Here is a 14,963-nt window from a genome sequence, read left to right on the forward strand (position 1 = left end):
CCAAACTAATATCGTTGTCGCTCTCAGACTTCTTTGGCCCATACGCCCATGTGCTGCAAATGCGATATCCATCCATCCAAATGCAATATGTTGCTTTAAATTCAATACATACCAGATTTTATGAACGGCCAGTCATGCAGTCAACGTGTCCGTACACACACGAATATTCATTTCACGCTAAAGTAGACGGAAGCAGCTACAAAACTGAAGTCACTCCCCCACACTTCCTTTTTACAACGCTTCACTTGGGAATGTTGTCACTTCATTGGTTGCTCAGTTTTGTATTGGCAATATACATCGTCATGGTCAATAATATGTAAAAAATCCTTTGATATGCTTTTTATATTATGCCCAGGCTTTATTCAGAATGTATCACAAAGCACACACTTGCAGTGTAAGGCTTGACTTGCCTTCTCAGCAAAATATAAACCTCCATTTAGTCCACTTCAAAGAGTATTATTAAGATTAAGATGAATTGGAATATTTGTTGCATTTTGGAAAATGGATCCAGATATTGTATCGTGAAGTTGTTGCCAATCCTCAGCTCTAAACTGGCTTTGCACAACTTTAACTTTGCCAGATACACGTTAGCCATGTTTTACTTGATGTTTACTTCCTCAAATACAGTGCGCAGCGTGTGACCATGTGATCTTTTCTGCACTTGCAGGTCACTTTGGTAACAAAGTGAAATTCACTTTGATCAGGCAAGACAACTTTATTTATACCACGCATTTCGTACACAAGGCAACTCAGTGCGCGTCAGATCAGATACAAGTCGCATTAAATACTAACGTGTCGTGTATACAACCTGGCACAAAAGGATTTACACCAAAAAACGACACTGATTTACATGTCAACCTTGAACGCATGTGCCTTTTTTGAATCTCCAAAATCCATCCCTGAGCTTTGACTACAGCAACAGAGGCCTACACTAGCACTAACTTGGACTTGATTGGGAAACGTGTATGGGTTTTGGTAACAAATATTTAGATCAGAGAGTGAGTCCTTTTTGGACTGTGCTCTTTGGTTTTAGCCAAAGGATTTGACAACAACACCCCAATATGTGGGGCTCTTTCAACTTTCTGATTGGATAAACAAACCAAGAACCAATACAAGAATATAAGCGTTAACAACATTTACATTGTGTTGTGCATAAATCAACATAGTCATCATGTTACACACACAGGCCGGTTGTGTTTTTAATGGAAAGAAAAGAAAAATGGCAAACTTTGTAAATTCCAAATATCAGGACCGGTCCAGGATTATGTCGTCATTTGATGCTGATGTCTAGTTAAAGGCTCACATTTTGTGTAATGCAAGATGACGTGTCCATGTTGTGCTTGATAATGCAGTTTCCCTAAAGCAAACATTTCCATTAAGGAGCCAATATGAAACATTGAAGAGGAGAAAAGCAGTTGAAACAAAACCACGGCAGCGTAGTTATCTGTGTGACAGCGCTGCCTCAGACATGTATTGTCATAGATAAAGTTACATAATAAATCTTTCATGGCCAGTTGAACAGAGCCATGTGATTTGAGAGTCCCCCCTTTCTGCCGACGCCAGTGGGACAGGGTCCCGACCACTGTGCATTTCCCACTTTCTTCATGTCAGACTAATCCATAAAACCGCACTGCGGGGCAACACGGGACCGTTGTACACGCCACACAATGCTCCAGTGGAAAACATGGGTAACACAGGATTAAGATTATTTAATGTCACCAAATGTATATTTCTGAATATGACGCAACACAAAACATGGCCAAATCAAAGTCGAGGGTAAACACGGACCACACCCGGTTCAATATCAGCAGTCAGATTCATGCACAGTGAATAACCGAACATCAGCTGCCTTTGGTACATTTGTAAATCCACCATTCATGCTGCTGTTTGTCGGGACATGAATATTGTGTATTTTATACATATTTTTATAATATATTTTATAATTTTAAGTTGTGCCCGAATAGACTTGTTTTTTCCTCCTAGTTTATGATACATGTTGGTCAATTGCACCAAAAATACAGTCCTAGTTGTTAATGCACCTTCACTGACAACGGCAATAAAATAAAGCGCTATGTAAGTCCACTGTGACTAAAAATCTGGACTAAATAAGAGGCAGTACTAAGACAGTTTCTAATAAATAGCAGCAAAACCAGGACTATATGTTGAAATAAGTAACTCCGCTGGTGCTAAATCAGAATGATGTGCAGAGTCCAGCACTGCTGCACTTATATAAATCTAGCGTTTGTGTAGAGGCACGCACTCTCTCTGTGCCACACTGCGGGGCAACGTAAGCACAAAGCGCATCACCGCTCTACATTTTTTTTTTTTTTTTTTTTTTATGAGCGCTCGTTCCAAACCGCACAGCTCTGAATGGCCGCAATGGCAGCTCTCTCCACCGCGTATTCCCCCCACGGTGTCTCCACTTATCCCTCCCACCTCGCTCTCTCGCGCTCCCTGTTCTCTCTCTCTCTCCTTCTCTCTCTCTCCTTCTCTCTCTCTCTCTCTCCTTCTCTCTCTCTCTCCTCCCTATCTCATTCCGCCGCGCGCCGCTTTAGCCGCTACAGATGCAAGTTTAATCCAAGGCTAAAGCAGTCAGCACGGACAACTAAAAAGAGAGATCTTGCTGGCTTCCCCCCCCCCCACACATACTCTTTTGATACGTTTTTTTTTTTTTTTTTTTTGGGGGGAAAGAACATACGCTATTTTTTTGTATTTATTTTCCTTTGCAACAGCTTGTGAGATGAAGCAGGACTGCGTGTTGCGTCGCATTCTTTCATTGTGTGGATTTGGGGATTCCTAAAAAAAAAAAAAAAAAGAAACGACAAAGGTGCCGTCTCCGGTGGTAAGACGCTTTACTGATTCAAGACGAGGATTTCTGGCTGCTTTTTTTTTAACTCTTGGATTTGTAAGATCTGTGTTTCCCCCTTTCTGTAAAGTTGGCAGTGATTGCATTTTCTCCGGAGTCGCTTTGAGTGGATTCAGCTTTCACTTGATCAGCGTTTTTTGTTTTGTTTTGTTTTTTTTGCAGTCATTGTCATGTGGCTGCCCGACCTCACATCCTGGGCACTCACTTGACTTGGCGCGATCCATCCAGCGGACGTAGCAGGGTGGAAGTTTTTTTTTTGTCTTATCGACTTTTAAAAGCCCTAAGCAGTGACTGGGTAAAAACTCCAAAAAACAAAAAAAAAACACAGCAAAGATGCAGGTCTCTTTGGTGTGCACGGACCACCGCGGAGGTGTGAGCAGGACCACGGAGGACAGGCTGAATCGGCAGAACGCCAGCAGCCCCGGGACGGGCACTCGCAGCAAGTTCAAGGCAGTGGCCATGGTCGCGCGCAGCCTCGGTCAGCTGTCCGTGCAGAGCGTGCCGTCCTCCAGCGAGCAGAGCATGAAGACGGGCATGAAGTATCGGTAGGCACGCACATGTCCAGCAGAGCAGGCGAGGGAGAAAGAAATAAAAAAAAAGTCTGAATTTTCTCCTGAGGCAGCACAACATGTCCACACTTAAGATTTGCGGCCATTCAGATTAGATTAAATACAGTTTTCATTTCACAATATGATTCCAATCGTACCTTTTGTCCTTAGTTTTGATTCATACTCCTTCAATATACCGATTAAAATAGGATGTACAGGTTTTTCATACATTTATGTTGTTGTTTTTTTTTGTCATAGTCCGAAAACGAAACATGTTCAGTACTTTTTGCATGAAATCACTCCTCACTTTTATTGCAAAGAACAGCTTGTACCTCAGTAACACTTGGGTGGTCAACAGATCACAGACCTTCAGTGTGTGCAGACCGATATCTAGTTCTGGCTTAGTCCATAATTTATCATAATTTTTAAAAAAATTGCCCTACTTTCATCCTCATTTAATATTGATTTAGCCCTGCACTCTGCACTTCATATATTTCTTCCAATGTGTTTTTCTTTTTTTATCTTCTTTTTTTTAAATTGTTTTTTGTCAGGAAGAAATATTTATTTTGCAAGTCATATGGTCTACACACAACATGTTTTTGCTCCCCCCCTTTTTCACCCGTTCCCTCCACCCTGTTCGCCCGTTCCCTCCACCCCCACGGCACACGTGACAAAACACAGAAAACTGAAATTAAAATGGATACATCACAGCTATGGCAACAACACTATATAGACAGATTGAAAGATAATAATAATAAATAAATTAAAGCCGCAAGCGGCATCGAACGGCCCTCGCGGGCCGTGCCTCCTTTAGCGCCTCTGTAACACCACTACATTTTATTGCCCTGATGTACCATTAATCCGTCAATAAACACAGACGAAAAGTTGCATTTTAGCCTGTCCTTGTGAATAATGGCACCCACCTGAAGAGGGCGCTGGCGCGCCCACTATATTTTATTGCCCTTGAGTGCCATTAATCTTTGTCAGTAAACATGAAAACGGCATTTTTTGCCTCACTAGCGCGCCCATAATCTATTTAATTTCACAAGCAGCATCGGGCTCTATTTCACTGACCACCGTCTGTGCCTCGATTGTTGCATCTCCATTGCCCTACCCTACCGAGGGCGCTAACGCGCCAACTACATTTTATTGCCCTGATGTGCCATTAATCTTTGTCAAAACTAAATATTTAGCCTGTCCATGCGAATAATGGCTCCAACCTGTAGTGGGCGCTAGCGCGCCCCAAATCTTTTTTGTTTCACAAGCAGCGTTGTACGGCCGTACTTCAATGACCACTGGCCACAAGCTCCTTATAGAGGGCGCTAACGCGCTGTAATGTTGTATAATGTGAGATCTATGTGTCTGTCCCGTCAGAAAAACATGGTGGGCCTCAGTCGTCTCCATGGCAACACCGTACAAAACACCGTGTGGTTCCTATTAGCTTATTTTATCAGGATGCCATCAACTATTATTCTGCCAAATTACATACATTTCCTACAAACTAATTGTTTGACTACCAATGCATTTTTTCTTCTCAAACTAGAGGGGGCGCTATCGCGCCCACTGTCATTGGTTTACATTTGTTGTGTCCAGGGGTGAAGGGTCAATATACTGTTTATCTTTTTTTCATGGGAGTATTTTCACTTTTGTAGGTGGCGCTGTCGCGCCTTTTTTATTTCCCACGAATGGAACACATGTTTCAAAAAAATAAAAATCATTTTAACATTGAGTAAAACTTTGTGACTACACATACAGAAGGCGCCAGCGTGCCTGGCATTTCTGACTTTACTTACATTAAGTGTGATTAAATCATGTGAGCGATCAGGCAAACACATGTAGGATCTCATTATGCATCTCCACCAGTCATCAATGAACCACTATTCCACAGATTTAGCTTCTGTGTTGATTTATTTGAGTAAACCCAATAAAAACGACTTACATGTTCAATAAATGTCATGCTATTGTTGCAAATGCAAATATGCAATTCTCTGGCCACTTTCTGTCCTTTCTTTAAGAGCAAATATTTTCCATCAGTATAATACATGTCTTATTTAATTATTGGAAATCACGTCATCACAGGAGTAAAAGTATATCTGTATAATATCTGTATATAAAGTACAAAGAACTCCCAGTTTAGAAACTACATCTCTCAAACTCCAGTCTGAGTGATTAACCATTGAGCCAAAGAGAAACAGAAATCTACTAAGAATTGTGATAAAATAACTCTCCCCTGATCACACAGCTCTTGTGCAGATATAAGTATCTCAGAAACAAATAATCTCTCCTGTCCTGGTTTATATTTGTAGTCCTGAAACTCACTAAACTAATCATGTCCAAACGGAGGCTGTTTCTGTGTCTGTGTCTGCTCCGCACAGAGCACGTCTCCTCAGCCCCTCCCATCCCTGTGTATTTTCTGCCCAGTAACAGCGCCCCTCCCCTCCCCCACGAGCCCCACCCTCCGCTCCCTCCGCTCTGATTGGTGGAGAGACGGCGCTATCTGTGACTCACTGGAGTCTATAAATAGAAGGGGGAGAGGACAGAACGTGCCAGACTTCGGGTGAAGTCACTAGTGAGTGAACCAGATTTGTCTTCTCAAACCTTGGCTTGCCTTTGCGATCATCGGATCATTGGATTACTGTTTTTTGGTTGTTAGTCTTTTGTAGTCTTTTGTGAGTTTTATCGTCTTTTGTGTGGACTTTTTTTTTGGATTGAGGACATCTTCTTCGGCTGGAGAAAGGACCGTCTGATCGTCTTTGACTTTCAGCAAAGAGCCACTTTCCCAGGAGAAGGTAAGAAAAAAAAATGTTTTACTCTCTTTATTGCTGTTTATTTCAAATGTGGGGTAAAGTGCTAGCTTTTTTGTGATTAAGTTTAGTTTAGTTTGTTAGCCTATTGTTCTCAGATGCTAATGTTGCTAGCAGGTGGTGTTTGAAGACCTCATGCATTAAGGCTGGCTTTTGTGTGATTTAATTTACTTCTGCTGGATGCTTATTGTTGGCTAAATGTCTATCACACTGTTGTAGGTTGACAGAGTTCATTAATGTTGGCTTTAGTTTGATTTTCGTTTAGTTGTGGATGGAGGCCTCATGTTTTCTTCATATGCTAATGCAGCTAGCAGGCTTTTTTTCTGTCCCTGTGCCCTGTGCCACATGTTCAGTGATCACATAATAGAGCTAAAATAATGGCATAAAGATGCTAAATGTGCTATCACGCTGTTGTAGGTCGACCACATTCATTAATATTGGCTTTAGGTTGATTTTCGTTTAGTTGTGGATGGAGGCCTCATGTTTTCTTCATATGCTAATGCGGCTAGTAGGCTTTTTTCACTGTGCCTTTGAAGTTGCGTCTCATGCTCCGGCGGCCATTACGTCTCTTCCATGTGCTATTATCTGCATAATAGGACACGGGCGGCCATTTTGTGTCTCATGTGTAACAGGGCTCTGTTTTATTGATCCATGTTAACTTTACTGTCGTGTTCTGACCTGGCTCATGGTCCAGTCTCAGTGTGGTACTGGTTCAGACCTAATGTTCCTCCTCGTGAGAGGTGTCTGTGTGATGGAGAGCCGCCATTTTGATTCTGGGACTGTGTTTGCATTAGACCTGCTGGTTCATCTTTTTTTATTCGTCATGTTGTAAATATGTTTTGGAACAGTTTTATAGTGTCACTTAACACCTAATGTTTCTTAAACAAAATAGCATGTTTTTTTAAAAACTGATTTTATGGAGATTAAGTTGGCTTTTCTATCCTTTTCTATCCTTTTCAAATCACTATCTTATTGAAGTTGAATTGTTTTGTTAGTGAGGAACACTCTTATTTCTTGTTTGCATTAGGTGAAATGGTCCAGTTATTAACAGTTAGATCCTCTGTGGTGATGAGTTTTTTTGTGTTTCTCTGCTGTGAGAGCGTGTGTGATGAGGCTGTTTTATTGTGTGATGTGAAGGTAATGTAATGTAATTGTGTAATGTTCTGACTAAGGTTATGGTTCAGAACTGCTGTGAGGGGGAGGATGCTGCTCCTCTGTTTGTTATTGCAGCCAATGCTGTCGACCTGTTAGTTCATGACTTGTCGTCTTTCATGATGTGGAACATTCAGATTTATTGCACATGTTCTCTATGAAGATTTCTGCTTTAGTTCTGATGTTCTAGGTTAAGATTGAGTTGGTGTTTTGTGTTTTAAGTTGCATCGTGTATTTCTGATTAGTCCGCTTTTTGCAATTGCTTATCTGATCTGTTTGTGAATGTTTGAAATTGGCAATAGTTTTCAGTTGCTCATATAATCTGGAATGTTCCCACTGTGTGGCTTTAAAGTGATGGTCTGTACATTTCAGGCTAGTTTCTCGTTCTGTTAATGTCCTTGTGTCTTACTTAAAGCTTCATTGTGTAACTTTTAGGAGTGTTTTAAAGACCACTGTGATGGAAAGCAAAGGTGCCATGTTGACCACTCATATACAACCGCTGGGTCACTACAAGGTCAAATACACACATTTGATCTGTTTTTACTCTGACACCTCACAAGTAAATCATCATTTAAAACTGTTGTGAAGAAGTCTTTGTTCTTGGTTTTGCCTGTTTGCATTGGGTGAAATTTGGAGCACAGTTAGCCTCTGTGTGGTGGTGTTTTTTGCTGACTCTCTGCTGTGGTAGCGTGTGTGATGTACAGGTGTTTATATTATAATATCTGAAGTGCAGTGCTGTGGGCAGCCATTTCGTCTTTGTAAAAGGTTCATACTGTCTTGTTAGGTTAAGTCTATTCCAGTTTTGTTCTTTTAGTAATACAGAAGGTTTAGTTTACCTGCTTCACTAGTTTCAATCACTTCCTGTGATCTTCCTCTGGAAGGAGGGAGATGAAGAAGATCACAGGAAGCGATCGAAACTAGTGAAGGAGGTAAACTAAACCTTCTGTGTTACTAAAGGAACAAAACTGTAATAGGCAGCCATTTTGTGTCTGCAGGACAGTTGCTCAGGCGGTTTTATTGCAATGTGAATATACATGGGTAACACTTTATTTTACATTACCCTTGATTACTTTGTACCTGCCACATTTAGTACAATGTAATGTTCTATGTAACCATAACACATGGTTACAGAGCAGATTACACTGTACTAAATGTGGCAGGTACAATGTATCAGTGGTAGTGTAAAATAAAGTGTTACCTATAAATGTACTGTTATAGTGATTAATGTCAACATTACTGTAGTGTTCTGGTACTGGTTCAGACCTGATGTAGGGTTTGTACTTGTGAGAGGAGGGACGATGTTCTGTGTGTTTAAGGACAGCCGCCATTTTGTGTCAGATATGATGCTGCTAATGTGTTTGCATTAGACTTGTTGGCTCGACTGTGACACTTCACAAATAAATCATCATTTAAAACTATTTTGTTCTAGTAGCTTAACTGTTTGTGGGGAACAAGTCTCTGTTGGTGTAGCCTGTAGTGTTGTGTGAAAATGTCCAGTTTTGACACAGTTGGCATCTATTTGTTTGCTTTTTTCTGGTTCTCTGTTGTGAGATTGCATGTGATGAACAGGAGTACATATTCTCTGAAGCGCAGTGCTCTGGGTGGTCATTGTGTGTATTGCAGGTCATTCTGTTTTATTGTGTGAAGTGAAGATAAATGCTGTGACAGCGTGTGTGATGATATAAATGTAATGTTCTGACTAAGGTTATGTTTCACACGTGTTTGTCCTTGTTTGAAGAACACGTCTGTGCTGAGCTGTGTTTGCATTAGACGTTTCAGTTCATGATTTAAACATCTTTAATGTTGTGGACAGTTTTATCAAGTCATGTGAATGTTCATGCAGTGATGATGACAGTCTTGTTGAAGACTTGGTTTAGTTCTGTGTTTTGGGGATCATTTTAATATGGCAGGTCTTCTATTCACAATAAAGTCTGACCCTGGCTCATGGTCCAGTCTCAGTGTGGTACTGGTTCAGACCTAATGTTCCTCCTCGTGAGAGGTGTCTGTGTGATGGAGAGCCGCCATTTTGATTCTGGGACTGTGTTTGCATTAGACCTGCTGGTTCATCTTTTTTTATTCGTCATGTTGTAAATATGTTTTGGAACAGTTTTATAGTGTCACTTAACACCTAATGTTTCTTAAACAAAATAGCATGTTTTTTTAAAAACTGATTTTATGGAGATTAAGTTGGCTTTTCTATCCTTTTCAAATCACTATCTTATTGAAGTTGTTTTGTTAGTGAGGAACACTCTTATTTCTTGTTTGCATTAGGTGAAATGGTCCAGTTATTAACAGTTAGATCCTCTGTGGTGATGTGTTTTTTTGTGTTTCTCTGCTGTGAGAGCGTGTGTGATGAGGCTGTTTTATTGTGTGATGTGAAGGTAATGTAATGTAATTGTGTAATGTTCTGACTAAGGTTATGGTTCAGACCTGCTGTGAGGGGGAGGATGCTGCTCCTCTGTTTGTTATTGCAGCCAATGCTGTCGACCTGTTGGTTCATGACTTGTCGTCTTTCATGATGTGGAACATTCAGATTTATTGCACATGTTCTCTATGAAGATTTCTGCTTTAGTTCTGATGTTCTAGGTTAAGATTGAGTTTGTGTTTTGTGTTTTAAGTTGCATCGTGTATTTCTGATTAGTCCGCTTTTTGCAATTGCTTATCTGATCTGTTTGTGAATGTTTGAAATTGGCAATAGTTTTCAGTTGCTCATATAATCTGGAATGTTCCCACTGTGTGGCTTTAAAGTGATGGTCTGTACATTTCAGGCTAGTTTCTCGTTCTGTTAATGTCCTTGTGTCTTACTTAAAGCTTCATTGTGTAACTTTTAGGAGTGTTTTAAAGACCACTGTGATGGAAAGTAAAGGTGCCATGTTGACCACTCATATACAACCGCTGGGTCACTACAAGGTCAAATACACACATTTGATCTGTTTTTACTCTGACACCTCACAAGTAAATCATCATTTAAAACTGTTGTGAAGAAGTCTTTGTTCTTGGTTTTGCCTGTTTGCATTGGGTGAAATTTGGAGCACAGTTAGCCTCTGTGTGGTGGTGTTTTTTGCTGACTCTCTGCTGTGGTAGCGTGTGTGATGTACAGGTGTTTATATTATAATATCTGAAGTGCAGTGCTGTGGGCAGCCATTTCGTCTTTGTAAAAGGTTCATACTGTCTTGTTAGGTTAAGTCTATTCCAGTTTTGTTCTTTTAGTAATACAGAAGGTTTAGTTTACCTGCTTCACTAGTTTCAATCACTTCCTGTGATCTTCCTCTGGAAGGAGGGAGATGAAGAAGATCACAGGAAGCGATCGAAACTAGTGAAGGAGGTAAACTAAACCTTCTGTGTTACTAAAGGAACAAAACTGTAATAGGCAGCCATTTTGTGTCTGCAGGACAGTTGCTCAGGCGGTTTTATTGCAATGTGAATATACATGGGTAACACTTTATTTTACATTACCCTTGATTACTTTGTACCTGCCACATTTAGTACAATGTAATGTTCTATGTAACCATAACACATGGTTACAGAGCAGATTACACTGTACTAAATGTGGCAGGTACAATGTATCAGTGGTAGTGTAAAATAAAGTGTTACCTATAAATGTACTGTTATAGTGATTCATGTCAACATTACTGTAGTGTTCTGGTACTGGTTCAGACCTGATGTAGGGTTTGTACTTGTGAGAGGAGGGACGATGTTCTGTGTGTTTAAGGACAGCCGCCATTTTGTGTCAGATATGATACTGCTAATGTGTTTGCATTAGACTTGTTGGCTCGATTGTGACACTTCACAAATAAATCATCATTTAAAACTATTTTGTTCTAGTAGCTTAACTGTTTGTGGGGAACAAGTCTTTGTTGGTGTAGCCTGTAGTGTTGTGTGAAAATGTCCAGTTTTGACACAGTTGGCATCTATTTGTTTGCTTTTTTTCTGGTTCTCTGTTGTGAGATTGCATGTGATGAACAGGAGTACATATTCTCTGAAGCGCAGTGCTCTGGGTGGTCATTGTGTGTATTGCAGGTCATTCTGTTTTATTGTGTGAAGTGAGGATAAATGCTGTGACAGCGTGTGTGATGATATAAATGTAATGTTCTGACTAAGGTTAGGTTTCACACGTGTTCATGTTTGAACACGTCTGTGCTGAGCTGTGTTTGCATTAGATGTTTTAGTTCATGATTTAAACATCTTAAATGTTTGCAGCTGCTGTTTTACCAAGTCATGTGACTATTCATGCAGTGATGATGACAGTCTTGTTGAAGACTTGGTTTAGTTCTGTGTTTTGGGGATCATTTTAATATGGCAGGTCTTCTATTCACAATAATGTCTGACCCTGGTGGGTCTTATTGTTTGTGTAGGCCTTGCAGAGTTCTAGTTCTTGTTTAGTCCTGTAGTGTCACGTTTTTACTGTACAGTTTTGTGCAACAGTTAAGTTGATCTGTTTGTGTATGTTTTGGTTCTCTGTGTGAGATTGTGTGTGATGAACAGGAGTTGTTCTAAGGCTTTGTATTTTAAAAAGGCATTATGTTTACTCTTGTTGTTTCTGTGGTGCTGTGGCCATGTTGTGACTCACAGGACAGTGGTTTTGTTGTATTGATTCATTTGAACTTTCCTGTAGTATTCTGGTACTTGTGAAAGCGTGTAAGAGGATATAATGTTTGGTTCTCTTTCTGTTTGTTTATGTCCTTGTGTCTTAAAAGTGCATTGTTCATATTTTAGATTTAATCTAAATGAGTTCTGTTCTTGGGAGGACTCTGTTTACATGGTTTGTTTGTAGTTTGTTGAGTTCTGGTCCAAGCTTAGTGCGGATGTTGTTTCAGTGTAAGGTTTGTTAATGTCCTTGTGTCTTAAAGCTGCATTATGTAACTTTTATGTGGAAAAATAGTTTATATTTGTGGGTATTTGACCTTGTAGTAACCCAGTGGGTGTATGAGTGGTCAGCATGGTGCCTTTACTTTCCATCACAGTGGTCTCTATGACGCTCCAGGATCAATTGTTTTAAAAGGTTTTCACTGCTGACTGAGCCTCATCAGAAAACGAAAGTTACGTATGTAACTACGGTTCTATGAATCCCGGATGACCGCCAGAGGCGGTGCTGTAAGCACTGACCGAGAAGCTCTGGCGGTCAGGAGGGATGAAATAGAACGAAAGTTACGTATGTAACTACGGTTCTATGAATCCCGGATGACCGCCAGAGCTTCTCTGTCAGTGCTTACAGCACCGCCTCTGGCGGTCAGGAGGGAACCTACTTAACAATTGATCCAGGAGTGTTTTAAAGACCACTGTGGTGGAAAGTAAAGGTGCCATGTTGACCACTCATATACAGCCGCTGGGTCACTACAAGGTCAAATACACACATTTGATCTGTTTTTACTCTGACACCTCACAAGTAAACCATCATTTAAAACTGTTGTGAAGAAGTCTTTGTGCTTGGTTTTGCCTCTTCGCATTGGATGAAATGTCCAGTTTTGAACAGTTAGCACCTATTTGTTTGCTTTTTCTGGTTCTCTGTTGTGAGATTGCTTGTGATGAACAGGAGTACATATTCTCTGAAGTGCAGTGCTCTGGGTGGCCATTGTGTGTATTGCAGGTCATTCTGTTTTATTGTGTGATGTTTGGATTGATGCTGTGAGAGCGTGTGTTAAGAACAGGAGTGTTGGCATGACTGAAGGTTCAGCCTCAGTATGGTGCTCGTTCAGACCTGATGTAGTGTTTATCGTTGTGACAGCACATCTGTGTGATAGAGAGCGGCCATTTTGTCTCAGATGTTTTGGTTCATGATTTCTCATCTTTCATGTTGTGGAACAGTTTCATTGTGTCGCGTATTCATGTTTGTTTTGGTGCAGACTTGGTTTGGTTCTGTGTCTTGTTGATTTGATTAATTGTTTTCATTTTAAGCTAATTTTAACTTGATAGATGCCTCTAAGATTTAATCTTAATGATTTCTGTTCCTGGTGGAACTGTCTACATGTTTTGTATAGTTTGCATTCTGGTCCAAGCTTGGTGCAGATGTTTCAGTTTAAGGTTTGTTTCTCGTTCTGTTTGTTAATGTCCTTGTGTCTTACAAGCTGCGTAATGCAACTTTTATGTGGAGAAAAGAGTTGATATTTGTGGGTATTTGACCTTGTATTTGACAGTGGCTCTGTTTTCTTGATTCATGTGATCTTTACTGTCGTGTTCTGACCTGGCTCATGGTCCAGTCTCAGTGTGGTACTGGTTCAGACCTAATGTTCCTCCTCGTGAGGGGTGTCTGTGTGATGGAGAGCCGCCATTTTGATTCTGGGACTGTGTTTGCATTAGACCTGCTGGTTCATCTTTTTTCATTCGTCATGTTGTAAATATGTTTTGGAACAGTTTTATAGTGTCACTTAACACCTAATGTTTCTTAAACAAAATAGCATGTTTTTTTAAAAACTGATTTTATGGAGATTAAGTTGGCTTTTCTATCCTTTTCAAATCACTATCTTATTGAAATTGAATTGTTTTGTTAGTGAGGAACACTCTTATTTCTTGTTTGCATTAGGTGAAAGGGTCCAGTTATTAACAGTTAGATCCTCTGTGGTGATGTGTTTTTTTGTGTTTCTCTGCTGTGAGAGCGTGTGTGATGAGGCTGTTTTATTGTGTGATGTGAAGGTAATGTAATGTAATTGTGTAATGTTCTGACTAAGGTTATGGTTCAGACCTGCTGTGAGGGGGAGGATGCTGCTCCTCTGTTTGTTATAGCAGCCAATGCTGTCGACCTGTTGGTTCATGACTTGTCGTCTTTCATGATGTGGAACATTCAGATTTATTGCACATGTTCTCTATGAAGATTTCTGCTTTAGTTCTGATGTTCTAGGTTAAGATTGAGTTGGTGTTTTGTGTTTTAAGTTGCATCGTGTATTTCTGATTAGTCCGCTTTTTGCAATTGCTTATCTGATCTGTTTGTGAATGTTTGAAATTGGCAATAGTTTTCAGTTGCTCATATAATCTGGAATGTTCCCACTGTGTGGCTTTAAAGTGATGGTCTGTACATTTCAGGCTAGTTTCTCGTTCTGTTAATGTCCTTGTGTCTTACTTAAAGCTTCATTGTGTAACTTTTAGGAGTGTTTTAAAGACCACTGTGATGGAAAGTAAAGGTGCCATGTTGACCACTCATATACAACCGCTGGGTCACCACAAGGTCAAATACACACATTTGATCTGTTTTTACTCTGACACCTCACAAGTAAATCATCATTTAAAACTGTTGTGAAGAAGTCTTTGTTCTTGGTTTTGCCTGTTTGCATTGGGTGAAATTTGGAGCACAGTTAGCCTCTGTGTGGTGGTGTTTTTGCTGACTCTCTGCTGTGGTAGCGTGTGTGATGTACAGGTGTTTATATTATAATATCTGAAGTGCAGTGCTGTGGGCAGCCATTTCGTCTTTGTAAAAGGTTCATACTGTCTTGTTAGGTTAAGTCTATTCCAGTTTTGTTCTTTTAGTAATACAGAAGGTTTAGTTTACCTGCTTCACTAGTTTCAATCACTTCCTGTGATCTTCCTCTGGAAGGAGGGAGATGAAGAAGATCACAGGAAGCGATCGAAACTAGTGAAGGAGGTAAACTAAACCTTCTGTGT

General features: G+C 40.3%; 1 protein-coding gene across 3 annotated transcripts in view; it reads left to right on the top strand.

The window, feature by feature from the left end:
* LOC306979389 (voltage-gated potassium channel subunit beta-2) overlaps positions 1-14,963 on the top strand; it is a 168,635-nt gene that overhangs the window by 75,786 nt on the left and 77,886 nt on the right. The window contains exon 1 of one of the 3 annotated variants that reach the window (XM_079578308.1): positions 3,179-3,411. The exons of the other annotated variants lie outside the window; for them this stretch is intronic. Within the exon in view, the coding sequence (XP_079434434.1) occupies positions 3,200-3,411 (212 nt within the window). The 5' untranslated portion in view covers positions 3,179-3,199. Of the gene's footprint in view, positions 1-3,178; positions 3,412-14,963 lie in introns of those variants that run through there. 3 annotated transcript variants of the gene reach the window in all.

The sequence above is a fragment of the Gobius niger genome (assembly GCF_951799975.1).
Source record: "Gobius niger genome assembly, chromosome: 20".
In the NCBI taxonomy this organism is placed as follows: Eukaryota; Metazoa; Chordata; class Actinopteri; order Gobiiformes; family Gobiidae; genus Gobius; species Gobius niger.